At 35.8% G+C, this 17,202-nt stretch overlaps 1 protein-coding gene across 3 annotated transcripts in view; it reads left to right on the forward strand.

The window, feature by feature from the left end:
• The window catches only part of LOC134657521 (complexin), a 138,487-nt gene that overhangs the window by 116,823 nt on the left and 4,462 nt on the right, over positions 1-17,202 (forward strand). For all 3 annotated transcript variants that reach the window (XM_063513095.1, XM_063513096.1, XM_063513097.1), the window contains one exon: positions 16,966-17,098. In XM_063513095.1, coding sequence (XP_063369165.1) covers positions 16,966-17,098 — 133 coding nt within the window. The remainder of the gene's footprint in view (positions 1-16,965; positions 17,099-17,202) is intronic.

Genomic DNA, 17,202 nt, shown 5'->3' on the forward strand with positions numbered 1-17,202 from the left:
CCCACCCGTGTACCAGCGTGTTGCTAATGCATTCTGCACTTTATCTTTAATGGGTTACGACTCCATGTCGCTTAATGGTGCTTGTGATTTTTATTGACATTGTCGTTTATAGTTTCCCAGAGTTAGTAAATATGATAAATGGAGTATGAAGCCTCTTAAAACATTTTCTGCGAGGGAAAACTGTTTTAGAAATATTCGCTTTACTTAGAACACAAATTTTTGGCGTTATCTTTACGGACTCAACTCTAATATCTTGCGCAACGAAATGTGCAAAATATTTGATAGAATCTTATTTATAGAGCCATAATCAAATTAATTCAAAACAAATATCATTTATTTTCAGGCAATACATACCTTACAAACTAACACACCTACATACAAAAAATTTAAATCTTTAAGGCTAAAAATCATTTTGATGACATAGTTTTCTGTTCCGGTATAAGAGCGTATCATACATATATAATTTTTTGTGTCTGCTTCGTGGTACAAATTACTATGACAGGTGAATATAACTGATAAGTATGGCAAAGTTTCAAATGTCACGTGTAAAAAAACATGTCACGAAAACTGTAACAAATTCATATTATGTATCATTCACAGAATAAAACAAATATTTGTATTTCGCATATGTGTATGTTTATTCAATGTTATTGTGTGTGTAAACGTAGGCTCCATAATGTTTTGCAATACCTACCTTTTCGATTATTTCTCTGTTTCCGCTACCCAAAGGTTGTCTGGAAGAGATCGCTCTTTAGCGATAAGACCGCCTGTTGTCTGCCTCTACATATAATCAATCGTTCTTTTCGTTTGTATCTTTTTACTGAGGTGTGCCAATAAAGAGTATTCTATCTATCTATATTTTATTCGATACAAATGCTGAACAGTAAAAGTGTGACAACGGATCAAAACTACGTTCAAACCGGTTCCGTGTTAGATTTACGGCTACAAAACTTAACGCATCGCTCAATAAACAAGTATGTAACGAACAAAGCACCTAAATCTCGCCGCCATTTTCTCGCCTGTCACCGCTCGATGGCAATTTTCCGGTTCGCGAACATTTCACACGTCGACGAGCGATCGAGCCAGTGGTAACGCTGCGACGCGTGATTGAGCACCAGTGGTAACGCAGACATTGTGTTTACGGCCATAGTCCTGTATATGTAGGCCCCCATGATTTGAGATCTCATCTCTAATTGTTATCATCATGCCCGCATATAAAAGTATATATTGGTATGTCGAGATGAACAGATAACAATTAAGTTTTTTTATTTTATTTAAATGATGATGCCCATTTACCGTTTTCAGGAAATAAGATAACATGTAAAATCCTTAGACGCTTAACCCGACAACACTTAAATAGTTTAGCTGGAAGAGATCCCTTATAGGGATGAGTTCGCCTTTGTTCCTCTATTTCTGGAAATTTTATGTAAACCTGTGTTGTGTACAATAAAGTGATTACTACTAATTATATATACTACACTTTTAAATAAAAATTATTTGATTTCTTTCCCGGTAAAAAATAAAGTTTGGAAGATCAGAATTTTTTAATGAGTACCTAGTACCTACCTAACTATAGAATTACGGATGAACGTGCATTTTCCACAAAGATAATAATAGTACATTACATACCTAGGGAGGTGAATTCGTGAATGCTCCAGATCGCAGGTGTTTGTGGCCCGAACCGAAGGTGAGGGCCATAAATATGCGATCTGGGGCTTTACGAATTACCGCCCGTGGTTTGTCTAAAGTTTTACGTCTTGCCTTGGCCAGGAAGTAAGATAAATAAAATAATGACGTAAAATAATAAACAGTGACGTAGCTACCTCTTTTTGTGTAAATGACTCTCGCCTGTCTTCGCTCGATGGCAATTTTCCGGTATGTGCGCATTTAATACATCTCCGCGCGATCGAGCACACGTGGTAACGCTGCGCGTTGCGATTATAACCTTCAGTGCCTTACAAATAATTTATTTCATAGACACAACCCACATTCGAGTTGCCTTACTGCCGTATTCGAACTTCAAGATATTCACAAGAGACGACACGTACTAGATCCATTCTAGATACGTTATAGTTTAGATTTCAACTAGTTCACTTTTGCAGCGCAATTCGGGCAACCAATGTCACTTTTACGATAGATCGTGTTAGATATCTATTAGATGTGAATTAGATCTCTAAGTAATATCTTGTGGAAATCGTTCAAGAGTATCTCCAAAATCGCGGAAATGTCAAATTTGACAGGTTAGATCTTAAACATATCGTTATCGTATCTTGGCGATGTCTAAAAGATATCTAATACTTAGGTCATACTGAAAATTCCTGGACTGGCCACTTAGAAAAAATAAGTTTTCACATATATCAGAATCCAGAAACTTTCAGTATGAGCCACGTAGATGTCTATTACAAAATCCGAATCGGGCCCACAACCGACATTCGAGTTGCCTTAGTAGCGCAACGTTTTTACAAAACAACAGGCCATATTTCAAAGGTCCCTGTTCGCTTATCTGCCGACTGGGGATTACGGGGCATATTTGTTTTGGATGCCTTTTCGTGTGCGCCATATTTGCCATGATATGCTTTGTGATACTTAGCTTTTAGAAGGGACAATCCTAATATTATTATAGGGGTAGATTTTTTTTTGTTGTATATTTTTTCGTCAGGTTTCGATGAAGTTTGGTGGATAAATAGTTCTCTATACTGCACAATATTGAGCGCAGTTTCGATGAAGTTTGGTGGATAAATAGTTATCTATACAGCACAATATTGAGCGCAGTTTCGATGAAGTTTAGTGGATAAATAGTTCTGTATACTGTACAGTGTACAATATAAGCGCAGTTTCTATGAAGTTTGGTGGATAAATAGTTCTCTATACTTTACAATATAAGCGCAATTTCATCATAAAAATCTGTTGAGTTACGAGAATATGTGGTATTTCGTAACTCAACAGAAACCTACATACATTTGGTTCAGGACAAGTTGTGAATCTCAACCAGCCAAATTTGATCGAATCTAATGTGGAATAATACTATATAAATATACACTGATTTAAACTTTCACGATTTTTACACATTATTAAATTGTACAACGGGACTTAATCTCCGAGACCACGGGGACAACGCCGTCCTCGAAACGTCGGAGGTAAATCTTAAAACTTAGATACGCGATTAAGTCCCGTTGTACAATTTAATAATGTATATAAATATATGTACTTATTTGTGTAACTACCTACAATAAACTCTCTTATCGTTATTTTTGTATGTGATAAGTTGATAACAATAAAACCAACTTCCAATGTGCCTCGTGGCGTTTTAGCATGTTTATTACGGTTTGGACAACTGGGCCCGATGATAAGGTAATCCCAAATAAGGATAACCCCTAATGTACGATAGGGTTCGTGTATTTCAGAAATGAATATACGTTTTACAACTGTATTTCATTGGTTTTAAGGTTAAAAATTAAGTATGATAAGGTAATACCAAATAAGGGTAACCCCTAATGTATGATGTTGTATTTCAAAAATTAATATACTTTCATTAGTTTTAACGTTGAAAACAGGCAGGGTTGCCGAGGTTTTCTCGAGGGACTACAGTAAGTATAGGGTTTTCCAAAGAGGGTATGTAATGTACAGTCACCAGAAATAATATTTTACACGACGAAGGCCGCAAAAATATCTGACACGATCGTATTAGAGCAAATTTTTGCGACCTTCGGAGAGTCACATTGAAGGTGATTGTACAGGTTTTTAAAGGGTTGGAAACGCGCATCTAACACCACTGGAGTTGCAGGCGTCCATTAGTTGCAGTGACCCCTTACCGACAGGCGGGCCGTATGCTTGTTTGCCACCGACGTATTATTTATTTATACAAGGAATTCCAACAGCTAGGAAATATTTGTTTAACATTTTAAATAGCATTACAGAGCCAATTATAATAGGAACTCGCAAATAGAAACTGAATATAATAATATGTTACACAGTACACGCTATGATATCAAAGCACAGTATGTGATACAGGATAATACAGTATGGAATATATCAAAAGTTACAATATATGTATCTAATACCTTTAAACGAGCAATTCTTGTTTATTTATTTATTTCGGGGATCTCGGAAACGGCTCTAACGATTTCGATAAAATTTGCTATATGGGGGTTTTTGGGGGCGAAAAATCGATCTAGCTAGGTCTTATCTCTGGGAAAACGCGCATTCTCGAGTTTTTTTATGTTTTCCGAGCGAAGCTCGGTCACCCAGATATTATATATAAAAACATAATGCTATATAAGCAATGAGTAAGAACATCTACAAATTAATTCAATTATAAAAAGATCCTTTGCTAAAGCAGGTTCGTATGTTAGGTATCCTAGAAAGCCCTGTGATGATCAAAACTAGACGAACAAAGTGTTACAACCTAACCCTCCCCCTGCTCTTAGCTCAATTTCCGCACTGATAGGCTCCTAACCCTGTTAACGGGTCTTGACTACTGTTCATAAACCGGGAGGCGTATTCTGCTTGTAGTATCCGGTTATGAATTTGGTCTGGATTGGTTATGAAACTTATGAATATAATCTGTCAGTGTCAAAAATTACGTTACGATCAAATTCATAGCCGGTTTTTACAATCAGAATACACTTCCATGGCGGCATTCAGCCTTTAGGTATAAGATGTGTTATTGATTTGATTTTGATATATGTGGTATAAAATAGAGATGCCATGAATATTCGGCAACTATTCGGTATTCGGCCTATTCGGCCACTTTGCCGAATCGGCCGAATGTTGCCTACTATTCGGCCGGATACCGAATATCTGTTGCACCTACTTAAAAATAAAAATTGCACAATAAAAATAACCAAAAACTACGTAGGTATATTTAGAATGGGTTCTTGGAAAGTTGTTAAATACGAAGACCTTTTTTTGAGCATTTGTTGATAAAAAAAACTGTTTATTTTTACATGAGTCTGTTTTGTTTGACTCTATTTATTAACGCTGTTCAACAAAAATATATCTTAGCTAACGTCATCTAACGTTGAGCTTTGTTAGCGATCAATGTTCATAATAATTGTGACTCATGCCGAATATTCGGTATTCGGTCGAGAGAGGGGCCGAATATTCGGTATTCGGCCAAAACCACTATTTGGGGCATCTCTAGTATAAAACCTGCGAGCGTGATGCATATTCACATTATCGTAATTATGTTTACACAATTAATTGTATTTAACCATATACCTACTTATTATCTATTCTAAGCCCCTTCGTTTGACTTTTCTCGTGTTTTTTTATTGTAAGAGGAGCCAAAAACAAATCCATATATATTTTTAAACTTTTAGATAACTTCTATAATAATTAAAATTCGAAAAAAAACGACGGGACATAGCAGTGGTTAATACATAAACATAATTTTGCGTGATGATATTTTCTTTAATGTCTTCAGAGAGAAAAATGAGGCATAGGTCGCATTTCCTTCTTTTTTAAAAAAAGCAACTACTTACTTTAATTCCGATAAAAGTAGCGTTACAAGTACCAAGACATGTTTCTTGTACAGTCGCCATCATATACATCGGAGCGACCGAGGCTCTCACAAATATCTGAACACGCCTCTATTGTCAAAGCATTATAGTCGTGTTCAGATATTTTTGAGCGCCTCGCCCGCTCCGATATATCTGATGGCGACTGTACACACAATCTTCCGAACGCCACTATAGGTTTAAGTAAGGATATCGAAGGACGGTGGCAATTCCCTGTCTGATGGCTTTGTAACAGGGTTAGTGCCGGGCAGCGGGGGGGTTAAGTTCATTGACCCTTGTGTTTATCAGAAACTGAGGTTGTTTCACCAAGCTGACGCATATTTACGTAACTAATCGTATGTATATAGACAGTTGGTAAAGGTGATATCTAAAGTGTCATTCTATGGAACTTGCTAACTATGTAAACAAAAGTCACTAGTAAAGTAAATTCATAATTCACAAACAATTTCAATATGGCGGTTTGTTTACATAGTTAGCAAGTTCCAAAGAATGACACTATACACATGTATTGTAATTTACCCTTATTTTGCGAGTAATGAATTTGTTTGTTTTTTGTATAAGTATGTAAGAGGGTTCTATTTTATTTTACTAAAGTTATTGTTGTGCCGTCGGTAAGTATCCGAAAATGTCCACAACATGTAATAACTTTAGAAGCTGGTCATATATTTTGTACGGGAAACAAAATTTTCCATTTCCAGAAAGAAAATTTGTAAGAATTTTTAAAGGTTGTTCCTCGAAATTTTTGATTGTCATAGTCATCAAGTCAAGTTAATGAGACCTTGGAGATCTCGAGGGAACCCTTGAAAAGGCTTTGAATTGTAGTATTTTTATAGCAACTCACACATTTGAAAACAACATATTTGGTTATAAACTGAAATAGATGTCATAAATTAAAGAAACAGTGAGGAAGACCTCCAGTGGTGAAGGCCGAATTCGAACCGGCATCTTTAGCAATCCGGGCTAACGCCTTAAACCCCTTGGCCACCCCGCCATGGTGGAACCCGTCCCAATTTCTAGACTATATGGGTCAATTTCACCAAACGAGCATTTTTGTCTAATTCCCATGGAATTTTGAAATACCAACATTACACAAAAAAAAATATGCTGATAATTTGATAAAAAATATAATAAACATTAATTTTCTTATGGGGTAAAAATATTCATAAAACTATAAAAGTTATTTCAATTTAAAATTTTGGTCAGGGCACGGAAATTAGTGTGTCCATGGGAATTAGATTTTACTAGCACGGAAATTAGAACATTGCACAGGAATTGTTTTCTTAGCTTATTTTGGTAGTTAAAACTATTATTTATGTATATTTTAATCTACAATAATATACTTCAACCATACTGAAGCGGCATCGAACATATTTATCTACTTTAATTTTAGTTTCGGACGACAAATCTACGAAAGTATGATACACTAAAAACTACGTATTTGACTAATAGTTTCCTTGATTTTAATGGCAACTAATCTCTCTTTCTTAGTAAAATATATATATTTCAAAACAATACTTTAAGTAGTTGCGTAAACATGTCCGCCTTACATACAAAACTATTCATTAAAAAGTGTCATTATGTATCTGCATGTAGATAGGTACAAGGTGTATGATCTGCTTTATGGCCGTATAGGAAATGATACTAAGAAATAAATAGGGGCACAGAGAGAAGAAGTTATTGTGTAAGTTAATCTGAAGAAATCGAATATGCTGCCTTCATAAATTCATAACACAAACAATTGTTTAACCACATATGAGGTAAGGTGGGGTAAGACTATCACCGGGGTAAGACTATCACAGACAGACAGACATGACGAATCCATAAGGGTTCCGTTTTTTGCCATTTGGCTACGGAACCCTAATAAGGTATCTAATAGTATTACGGTTTTAATACCCCCCTGGCATTGTCTAAAATAACCGACTTGGTTTCACATTACATCTCAAAACTTTTTTTGTAGTAGAAGAACTGCGTTGCGAGACTTGCATCTTTTTACATGTAATGTTTTTGATAGGATCCCATCTCTTTTTGTAGGCTGTCCTTCTTTTCAGGTAATCATACCCATACCATACTGATACTATGTATACACATATCATAACTATATACATCTTTATTCATACTCACATCGTACATCGTAGTGTACCTTTACTTTCCCTACTAATTGTAAGAACTAAAAGGTAAATTTGTTATCGCATACATTTCTATAGGATTACAAACTTATTTATGCAGTTATTAGATCTTTAGAACGTGACTAATATTGCAGTATTATTAGATTTTTATTGGCTTAAAAAGCTTAAACCTAATTACGTTTCAAATTTGGAACTTGTGGGTATGCTAGAAGTACCTTAGAATAATGATGATCGTGAGTGATTGTGTCAGTGACAAAACTAAGGGATTTTAAAGTGCATTAATTCTTAGATTACATGTTCAAATTAAATGTTATTTTGACCGTGCCACTTGCCAACAAAACATTGCAAATGTGATTCATTTTGTTTCATGTAACCTTAGGTACAGGTATTATAATATGTAATAATTCCAGAAATAGTTTTATGTTTATATAATATTTTAATGTTATAATATGATCAATGAATAAGGTAAGGTGGGGCAAGACTAACAGTACAAGGATTCCATACAAGTGATAGTCTTACCCCGGTGTCGTCTTACCCCACCTTACCTTACGTATTAAAATTGCCCGGGTTATTCGGGTCGATCCTGTATGTAAGTACTATAGTACTTATACTAAAAAACTATTCACAGATTTTTGTGCATTCTTTAAGATTTCCTTAAATGTAAAATAGAAAGATATACGTCGTATTATTATTACATATAATATATATTCAATGCCAATATATATAAGTAATAATAATATGACGTAAACATTGCCAATTAACTTACAGTGCCCCCAATAAAAGATTTGTTGACAATATATGTAATACTTTCTAATTCCCGTGCCACTTAATCAGCTGTTTTAGGTAAATTTGTTATGGGAATTAGGGCACGGAAATTAGAATTCGTAATAAAAAAAATCGCCAAAAATTTAAATCGTGTTTGACCAAACTGTTATGTTATCGCTTACATAAAGATACATAAAGGGCTCCTAAATATGACAATTGCTATTGAAAAGCTATGTGGAAAATAAAATTTATAAGGGGCATCGAAATTAGAAAAAAATTGTCGCCCACCCGGATTCCGAAATACTTACGCGATTTGCTCGAACACGCCGCGGCTTGACTTACATCCGCTTGCTTTGAGAGACAGCCGAATACTGCCAGTACAGGTGAGGCGGGATACGAGGCGGTTCAAATACAAACGTCGGCTGTCAGAGCCCTTTGAGTTTTGCCGACGAAATTTTACTCGCGCGCTCGGACAAAATTTAAACATCGATCACGAGTTATTTACCACAATGAAGTTAATAGTATATGTGCTCAGTGATAGTAAATATCATCTAGTTTAAGTATTTGACACTAAATTAGTGATACTAATGTAGAATTTTTCGTAGGATTTTTCATTATGCTCAAAAGTAGATTCCGGACAGGGCACGGGAGTAGTAATTTGAGCCTTTAGGTATTTTTATGTGTACTCTAAAAACCAACTAATCAGTGAATTCATATGGAACTCGGTGTGAAAGTGTGACTTCTTTATGTAAAAAAAAATTGGTAAGTATTGTCTGATGCTAACCCGCGATTTTCATCACGGACAGAAAAAAAATCGTGTTCAGAAATTGACCCTTATGCCATCTTACTAAGACTAGGCGTCTTTGACCAACTCTAAGGGCAAGCAGCAATTTGCGCGTGTCAGATGCGTCCTTGGCGATCAAAGGTTTAAGAAGAAAGAATATTGAAGAAAGAAGATAAGAGAAGAGAAGGAGCCCATGGATGTGAAATTGACTCTAGTAGGGAGTCCGTTTCCACGCGACTCCCTAATCGAGTCAGGTTGACTTCCGTGAGGCTAGCTCGGCTCCTGACGACGGGTCTACGAAGAAAATTCACTAGTTCAACATTTTCTTTAATAATAGGGTATTTTTTAATGGTATCAGTCGATCAGGCGGTCTAGCATGAGTTGCGTTCTCGTGCGCGACTCCCTTTGGTACATCAAGCGCGACTTCAAGTATGGACTCGCGCGCGAGAACGCAACTTATGCTAGACCGCCAGGTTTGTTTTGAGGATCAAATTTAATGTATGTATGGGACCCATTGTCTTAAAGCAATACAAAAGTCACAAATGATGGTCAAATGCTGGCACCCGCACTTTACTGACGAAACGCTTCTAACAAAATGGCAATACATCGTGACGTCACCATGTGACGTTGGAAGCCGTTTCGATGTAACTATGTGAATTAAGGAAATTGCGATTTTGTCGGTGAAATATTGCGTTTATGTATATTATAGCTATACAATATTTTATTAAATAAAATGTAAGGAATCGAATGGTACCATTATTTTTTTCCTATTTGGAAGTAAAACTAAAAAAAAAAAGTATTTTTTAATTGTTGTATTTTTTTTTTCATATATTGATAAAGTTTCCAATGTATTGTAATAAAATGCTCATTTTCTATGTATTAACTAGATTTAGTTGTAAAATTCAACATGTGTCAACAACCCTATGCAGATGTAATGCATAATCGTTTTCCATCGTATTTCCTCGGAAACGTTTGTATTAGTCATGCTACTTCAGTCAGTCTTAGTACTTTTTGTACCAAGACTGACTGAAATAGCAAAACGTACACTGTACGTACCTAATAGGTACCTAAATTAAGTTAAAATTATCAAATAATTATAATCTGTCTTTGCAATGACGTCAATTGTACCTTGACGATTACGATCGATCTTATACAGAGTGCTTCCTGTAACAGGAGCAATAAATTAAACTGTAGGCTGTACTCCTCAAACTGACCAATATTTGTTCAGCAACTTTTGAAAATAACTCAGGTTTTGATATTTATTACACTTTAAAATTTATTCTAAGACGCAATGTATTGCAAATTTTGTTATGTTTAAAGCGTGACAAGCAACGTCAAACACACTGATGTCAGCGTACATTGAAGGCAATATTTATTTTGTATGAAAAAGTGGAAGTCTAAAGGATTCATAATTTTTAAAAGTTGAACAAATGTTGGTCAGTTTGAGGAGTACAGCCTACAGTTTAATTTATTGCTCCTGTTATAGGAAGCACCCTGTATTTTCGTTTAAACATTATACCTACATTTAAAGTAAAATAATATTGACTAAGCATTTTTTTTCTAATTCTAAAATATCTTTCCACTTCAAAAAATCCTGAAGATTACGTTTTAAAAAATAACGTAAATAACAGCAGAAATGAAACTTTTTATAATTAGAATTTATGCTTCGGTAATAATAATAAATTATCTATAATACCCTTCTTACCCAAACTGACGGGTCTCTAAACAAAAATATCGTCTCTTACGCTCTTTTTATTCTAGATAAAAATATTCGGAGGGTATACCACAGGGATTTGCACGGATTAATATAATGAAAGCTTATCTATATTCAAAATGAAACCATAACAATGCGTAATACGGTTGATTTTACTCTGAAACTTTGGAGGTTAAATTTTATTTACTAAAAGGTTGGGATTATTGGCTTGGAATAATTTAATTGAAATTTAATTTTATTGCTACTTACTTTCATATTATATGTACATCGGGTTTGTTTCTTTATGTTAGATAATAATGTAGATTTAGTTGAAAGACAAAAGAATCCAAAGATAATTTATTTTTCACCTCAGCAGATCGAACAAGGGTACTTTGCTACTTAAAAACAGTGAGCAAAATCGCATTTTGCTCACTGAGTGAGACAAAATGAGCAAAATGCGATTTTCGAGATGCTGAGGTGAGAATTTAATTGTTGGTATATCTTAAGAAAACATGAGTGAATAGAGGTAAGTGATGAAGAAGGAATACATTTTTCGGGTTCTCTAATATGTTCTCACTGCTGAGGTGAAAAGTTTTGTGAACTACACGAGATCAAAGTTATTTACATCTCGTGCGCTTTTGAGTCCCTTACTACGCTCAAGATTCTAAATTAGATTCACTCGCTACGCTCGTGAATCTATTATAGAATCTTTCGCTTGCACGGGACTCAAAATAAGCACTCGAAGAAATATCAAACTTTGATCTCTTGTTGTACAAATAACTATTACATTTGCGTATTTATACCGAAAATCCTATGAAATTGATTATGAATTATCGAGTTGGACATTGTTTATTTTCTTATACTAAAGGTGTATTTAAACAGCTTCAGTTTAAGAAAAATATATGGGCTTTATAAACTGAAATAGATACCATACACTAAAGAAAAAGTGACCAAGTCCACTGGTGGCCCAGGCGGGAATAAATGGCCTTTGTCTGAGAAATATATGTTATTATGGAACTGAAACCAAAGCGAATGAGGTAGGTATGTAATTTACCTAAACGAAAAACGCATTAAAAAGACAGTTAGAAAAAAACACATTCGATTTAATTTAACTTGCAAAACCTTATTAGTTTAAAATGTTACTTATAACAACAAAATATTTTAAATCAAATGTGACTTAGGTATATCAAATGTACCTAACTTAAACATACAAACACGTTAAGTCATGGTCAAGTTATGTTTTTTTAAACATATACAAGACTTACGGCCATATTCGAACTTTAAGATACGTCAAATACTAGAGATTGAAACGATATGGAATGGATATGTCAGTGTCAAACAAGTGTCAAAAGTGACGCGTTTGTTTGAAGAAACGATACTTCAAGATATTCACAAGAGACGACATGTACTAGATCCATTCTAGATATGTTATAGTTCAGATTTCAACTAGTTCTCTTTTGCAGCGCAATTCGGGCAACCAATGGCACTTTTACGATGAATGCTACCAAATGTTTAAGAACGGGACAAGTAGGTACACAATTTTGGGATAAATAATTATTTGTCAGTTTGTCAAGACAGCAGTGTCAGTTTCACCGGGGCTTGTGATCCGCACAGAGGACTCGGCCAGGGCACAGGATTCTTCCAGGTATCCGAAATTCACAACGTTCGCGGAGCACCACACAGGTGTTTAGGTGCATGTCTTATTTCGTCTGTCTGTCCAAATAGGTGTCAACTAATTAGAGGACCGCGCGGGCCGGAGGTGTGGGGGGGAGACAAATCTGCATATATAGACACATGTATAGGTAGTATTTTGAACAGTGTTAGATATCTATTAGATGTGAATTCGATCTCTAAGTAATATCTTGTGGAAATCGTTCAAGAGTATCTCCAGAATCGTGCAAATGTCAAATTTGACAGGTTAGATCTTAAACATATCGTTATCGTATCTTGGCGATGTCTAAAAGATATCTAATAGATGTCTATTACAAAATCCGGATCGGGCCCATTTAGTGCTATTTGCTTATCATTATACAAAAACATAATATATCATTATATTTTATTATAACATTCTCATGTTCCTCTCTTTGCGTGTAATAAAGGGCCGCCCTCTAGGGACTCCGGGATATTATTCTATCCCTTACAATTACAAAATGAAAGTTGTGGACGTGAACATATATAGGTTTTGCCTTTTTTGGCTGTAGGTTATATATATTAACTCACATTTATAGACGGGTCTATCGCGAAATTTATTTAATTACCTTTACCAGTGAAAAATATTACTAGGTTCATACAGCGCCGGTTTATGCTTAATTTTAGGCTCTTTTTGGAAAAGGTTTTGCCTTTTTTGGCTGTAGGTTATATATATATTAACTCACATTTATAGACGGGTCTATCGCGAAATTTATTTAATTACCTTTACCAGTGAAACCTGTGTCGAAATGTCGGTAAATAAAGGTAATTAAATAAATTTCGCGATAGACCCGTCTATAAATGTGAGTTAATATGTGTTCAAAACGCGAAAGTTTTAAATATTATGTAGGTTTACTTGAGTCCCGAACACCTGTCACACTAGAAGCGCTGGTGGCCTAGCGGTAAGAGCGTGCGACTTGCAATCCGGAGGTCGCGGGTTCAAACCCCGGCTCGTACCAATGAGTTTTTCGGAACTTATGTACGAAATATCATTTGATATTTACCAGCCGCTTTTCGGTGAAGGAAAACATCGTGAGGAAACCGGACTACTTAATCCCAATAAGGCCTAGTTTACCCTCTGGGTTGGAAGGTCAGATGGCAGTCACTTTCGTAAAAACTAGTGCCTACGCCAATTCCTGGGATTAGTTGCCAAGCGGACCCCAGGCTCTCATGAGCCGTGGCAAAAAATGCCGGGACAACGCGAGGAAGATGAATATGAGTAGGTTATACTTGAGTCCCGAACACCTGTCACGTTTTTAGTGCTCCGTACAAAATTATGTTCACGGAGCACTTATGCGACTGAAATGACTTGAGTTTCATTCCGTTTTCTCACGGCTGGTTACATAAGGTTTACAAGAACTTGTTGCCAACTGTACCTAAAGTGCAGCCATTGATGTCTCGCTCCGTACTCCATAATGACATTAAAAGCTTTCTACGCGTAATTAAAACGGAGCGACGCGAATATTGAGCGCGCTTTGAGGCGATGGCTGTTGTTAAACGTTTTATGACTGTTGTGTAACTAACTATAAGTAGGTACAATATTGAAATAAGTACAAAATTGGAACGAAATATTGTTTTCATTTCTCATGCCCCGAAAGTGGGTCTTTGTTGTGGTTGCTGGGGCAAGAATCGAGATGTGGGTAGTCAGAGGCCTTCAGGCCTATATAGCCAAGATGACAAACGTTTGCGCTACGAGAACGAAACGCTATCTGTTACTCTATCACACTAGTATCGAAGAGTGATAGAGAGACAGAATGCGTTTCGTTATTGTAGCGCAAACGATTATCATCTTGATTATGCCCGCAGTTCTGAACCTCAAGATTGCATAGCTATCCGATTCGAACTTAAGATAGGTACGTCAATAACGATATTGATTAGATGTGTCTCATGTGTCAGTGTCAAAAGTGACATTTTTGTTTGAAGAAACGTCACATTTGACACTGACATATCAAATCCATATCTTAAAGTTCGAATCGGGCCGTAAGTCTATAAAAAAATCTTCCCCGCAAACTCGCAATATCGTCGGCAAGATTAAATATCATGTTCATTTTATAAGGCCCGGCACAATTAAAATTGTCTTAGCCTCGTGGGCCTTGTTACTGTAGTAATGAGATCCCGGAGGAGCATTATTGGAACAATCGGATTAAAAAAAGACTGTTTCAGGACTGAGTTCAATTTTTAATATGGCTTTGTTTTTTAAGCTTTTATTATATCTTAAGAATTAAGTACTAATATTTATATGTAATTCTTATTTTTTATAAAAACGGCTTCCGTCAAATTTGCAGATAGGAAAAACGATTATAATCTGCTTGTTAGATTTGACAAACATGAATGACACCATAATTATAGCCAATCCTAACATGGTTTTAAATCTTGATGGTCAAAAACAGATTATCAAGACAACAATCAAAATATTTTCCGATTATAATAAAATTTCCGTACACAAAGACATTTGACTTATTGTTGTTCGACAATATTAACTTTTAACTTAATATTTTAACCAGCGGGCTTTATATTTGTAATTTTATTCTTACAATTAATACTCATCACTGCCACCAAAAAATGAGAAATAGCATCTACTGAAAAATATTTCCCAAGTTGCAATACTACAAACTCCATACTAACGTAAACCTTTGAGCTTTTCCTCGGGGAAATTAGGGCAAGTCGGGAGCAGCGGCTCGGCCACTATAATTCAACCAATTTCATCGATACACTCAAATATCGAACTCTCCCGTTCGAAATGTCATGGATTCCCAAAACGCATTCTTATTGCCTTTGCTGGGTTGTTAGTCTTGGAATAACAAGGTTGGGCTTTATTTCTAGAAACACTGGGATAAGGATATTATTACAAGCTTTTATTTCACTTACAATGTTTGTCGTGGAATATATGAGACCCAATTCATTCCGGAACTCTTCTCTTTCCGCACAGACTCTATGTTTACTCTACAAATCTTGCAAAATTAGACCCATTATTCGATTGAGCTGAAATTTGAAATAGGTATGTAAGTTGACCGACAATTCAATATTATGGTATCATCGAGCTGATCTAACGATGGAAAGAGGAGGTGGCCATAGGAACTCTGTGATAAAACAACGCAACCTAATTCGGTTTGTTAGAATTGTCTTGATTAGTATTATTTTTTCCTTTTCTGCCTTGAAAAACCATTATCAAATTGTCAAGGTTTAGAACTATATTAGGATTGATTTATTCTGTAAAATCGAGCCACAAAATTTACCCAATTTTTACTTTTAGTCATTTAAATATTTTCTTTGAAATAATTGAACTGCATGTTGACACACGAAACAGTTTAATTTAACAAAATCTCATTTAAATCCAAAATTCTTTATTAAACTCTTTTCTCCCTTAGTTGGGGCCACTTGTCACCAACTCACCCAAATGCAAGCGGAAGTGCAAATGTAAACAGGTCAGCTGTTCCAAATAGAATAAAGTTAGCTGTGGTAAGTACCCCTACGGTACAAGTGCGTCTCCCTACAATACAGGTACGGCGTAAGATTCATGGGCCTTTTTTCGTATTAAATAGTCACACTTTTCTCAGTGACTAAAAGGAGGAGTGCACTCTGGGTAGATGCTGTAAAAAGGCCTCAACTCTTTTGCCATTCTTGTAATCTAAAGAAGTCGCACTTGTCCAATGGGAGCACATGCCCCAACTGATCTTATTTGGGGACGGAGCTAAAGGCCCTGAGGAGATTAAATCTTAAAATATATATCCGTCATTATTTGGCAATATGTAGGTATATATACTTATAGGACATATTCTATATATGTACTTTCAAGTATATAATGAGTTGAATAAATTTCATGATACACGCATATTTATTAATTATGTTTTGGATTCTTGTATTTATTTGTTTGTGAATCTCAAATTATCTTTATTCTTCATCTTCCTTGCGGGTCTTTATTCAGTCCTCCACTAGTTTTAAAACTTTAACACGTTTTTTTATATTCTTTATTAAAATTGACACAAGATAAATCCACCATGTTGATCTCACCTCGGGGCTTACCACGGCATGAAATTCAAAACATCTATCGGTTAATTTTCTGAATTAGCTGCCATTTTAAAACGGATTTGCACTCTCTCAATTGCTAATCAATTGTTAATTTTATTGCTTCAGAACTCCATACAATATGGAATAACCAGGCAGGGTTCTAACAGTCCTATCTCTGTCGATTTTTTGTCGTTAACTCCACTGCACAGTGACAGGACACCGCCACGCGTAATGAGCGTAATACCTAAGGCGTAATAAAAAGAAACTGGTAGAAAAAAACTGCAATACTTTGGTCTCGTTTTTTAATGCGACGGGCCCAGAAATCTGATGTCACATTCAAAGTCAAACACTGTACCTAACGCTTTCCTTTCCTGTTTCCAGTACAAAATCCCCAAGAAAGAGGAGGTGGTGGAACAGCAACAGCAGGAGCCCGACAACCCCCTTATGAGGAAGAAGAAGACGCCCGAGGAGCTGGCGGCCGAGGCGGAGCTAGAAGACCAGGATGAATTTACTAGTGAGTACCCACCATTACACAACCCCCAAGAAAGAGGAGCCCATCAACCCCGTCATGAGGAAGAAGATGCCCCAGGAGCTCTGAGGCTGAGCTAGTAGACCAGG

This window comes from Cydia amplana, chromosome 20, assembly GCF_948474715.1.
Source record: "Cydia amplana chromosome 20, ilCydAmpl1.1, whole genome shotgun sequence".
NCBI lineage: Eukaryota > Metazoa > Arthropoda > Insecta > Lepidoptera > Tortricidae > Cydia > Cydia amplana.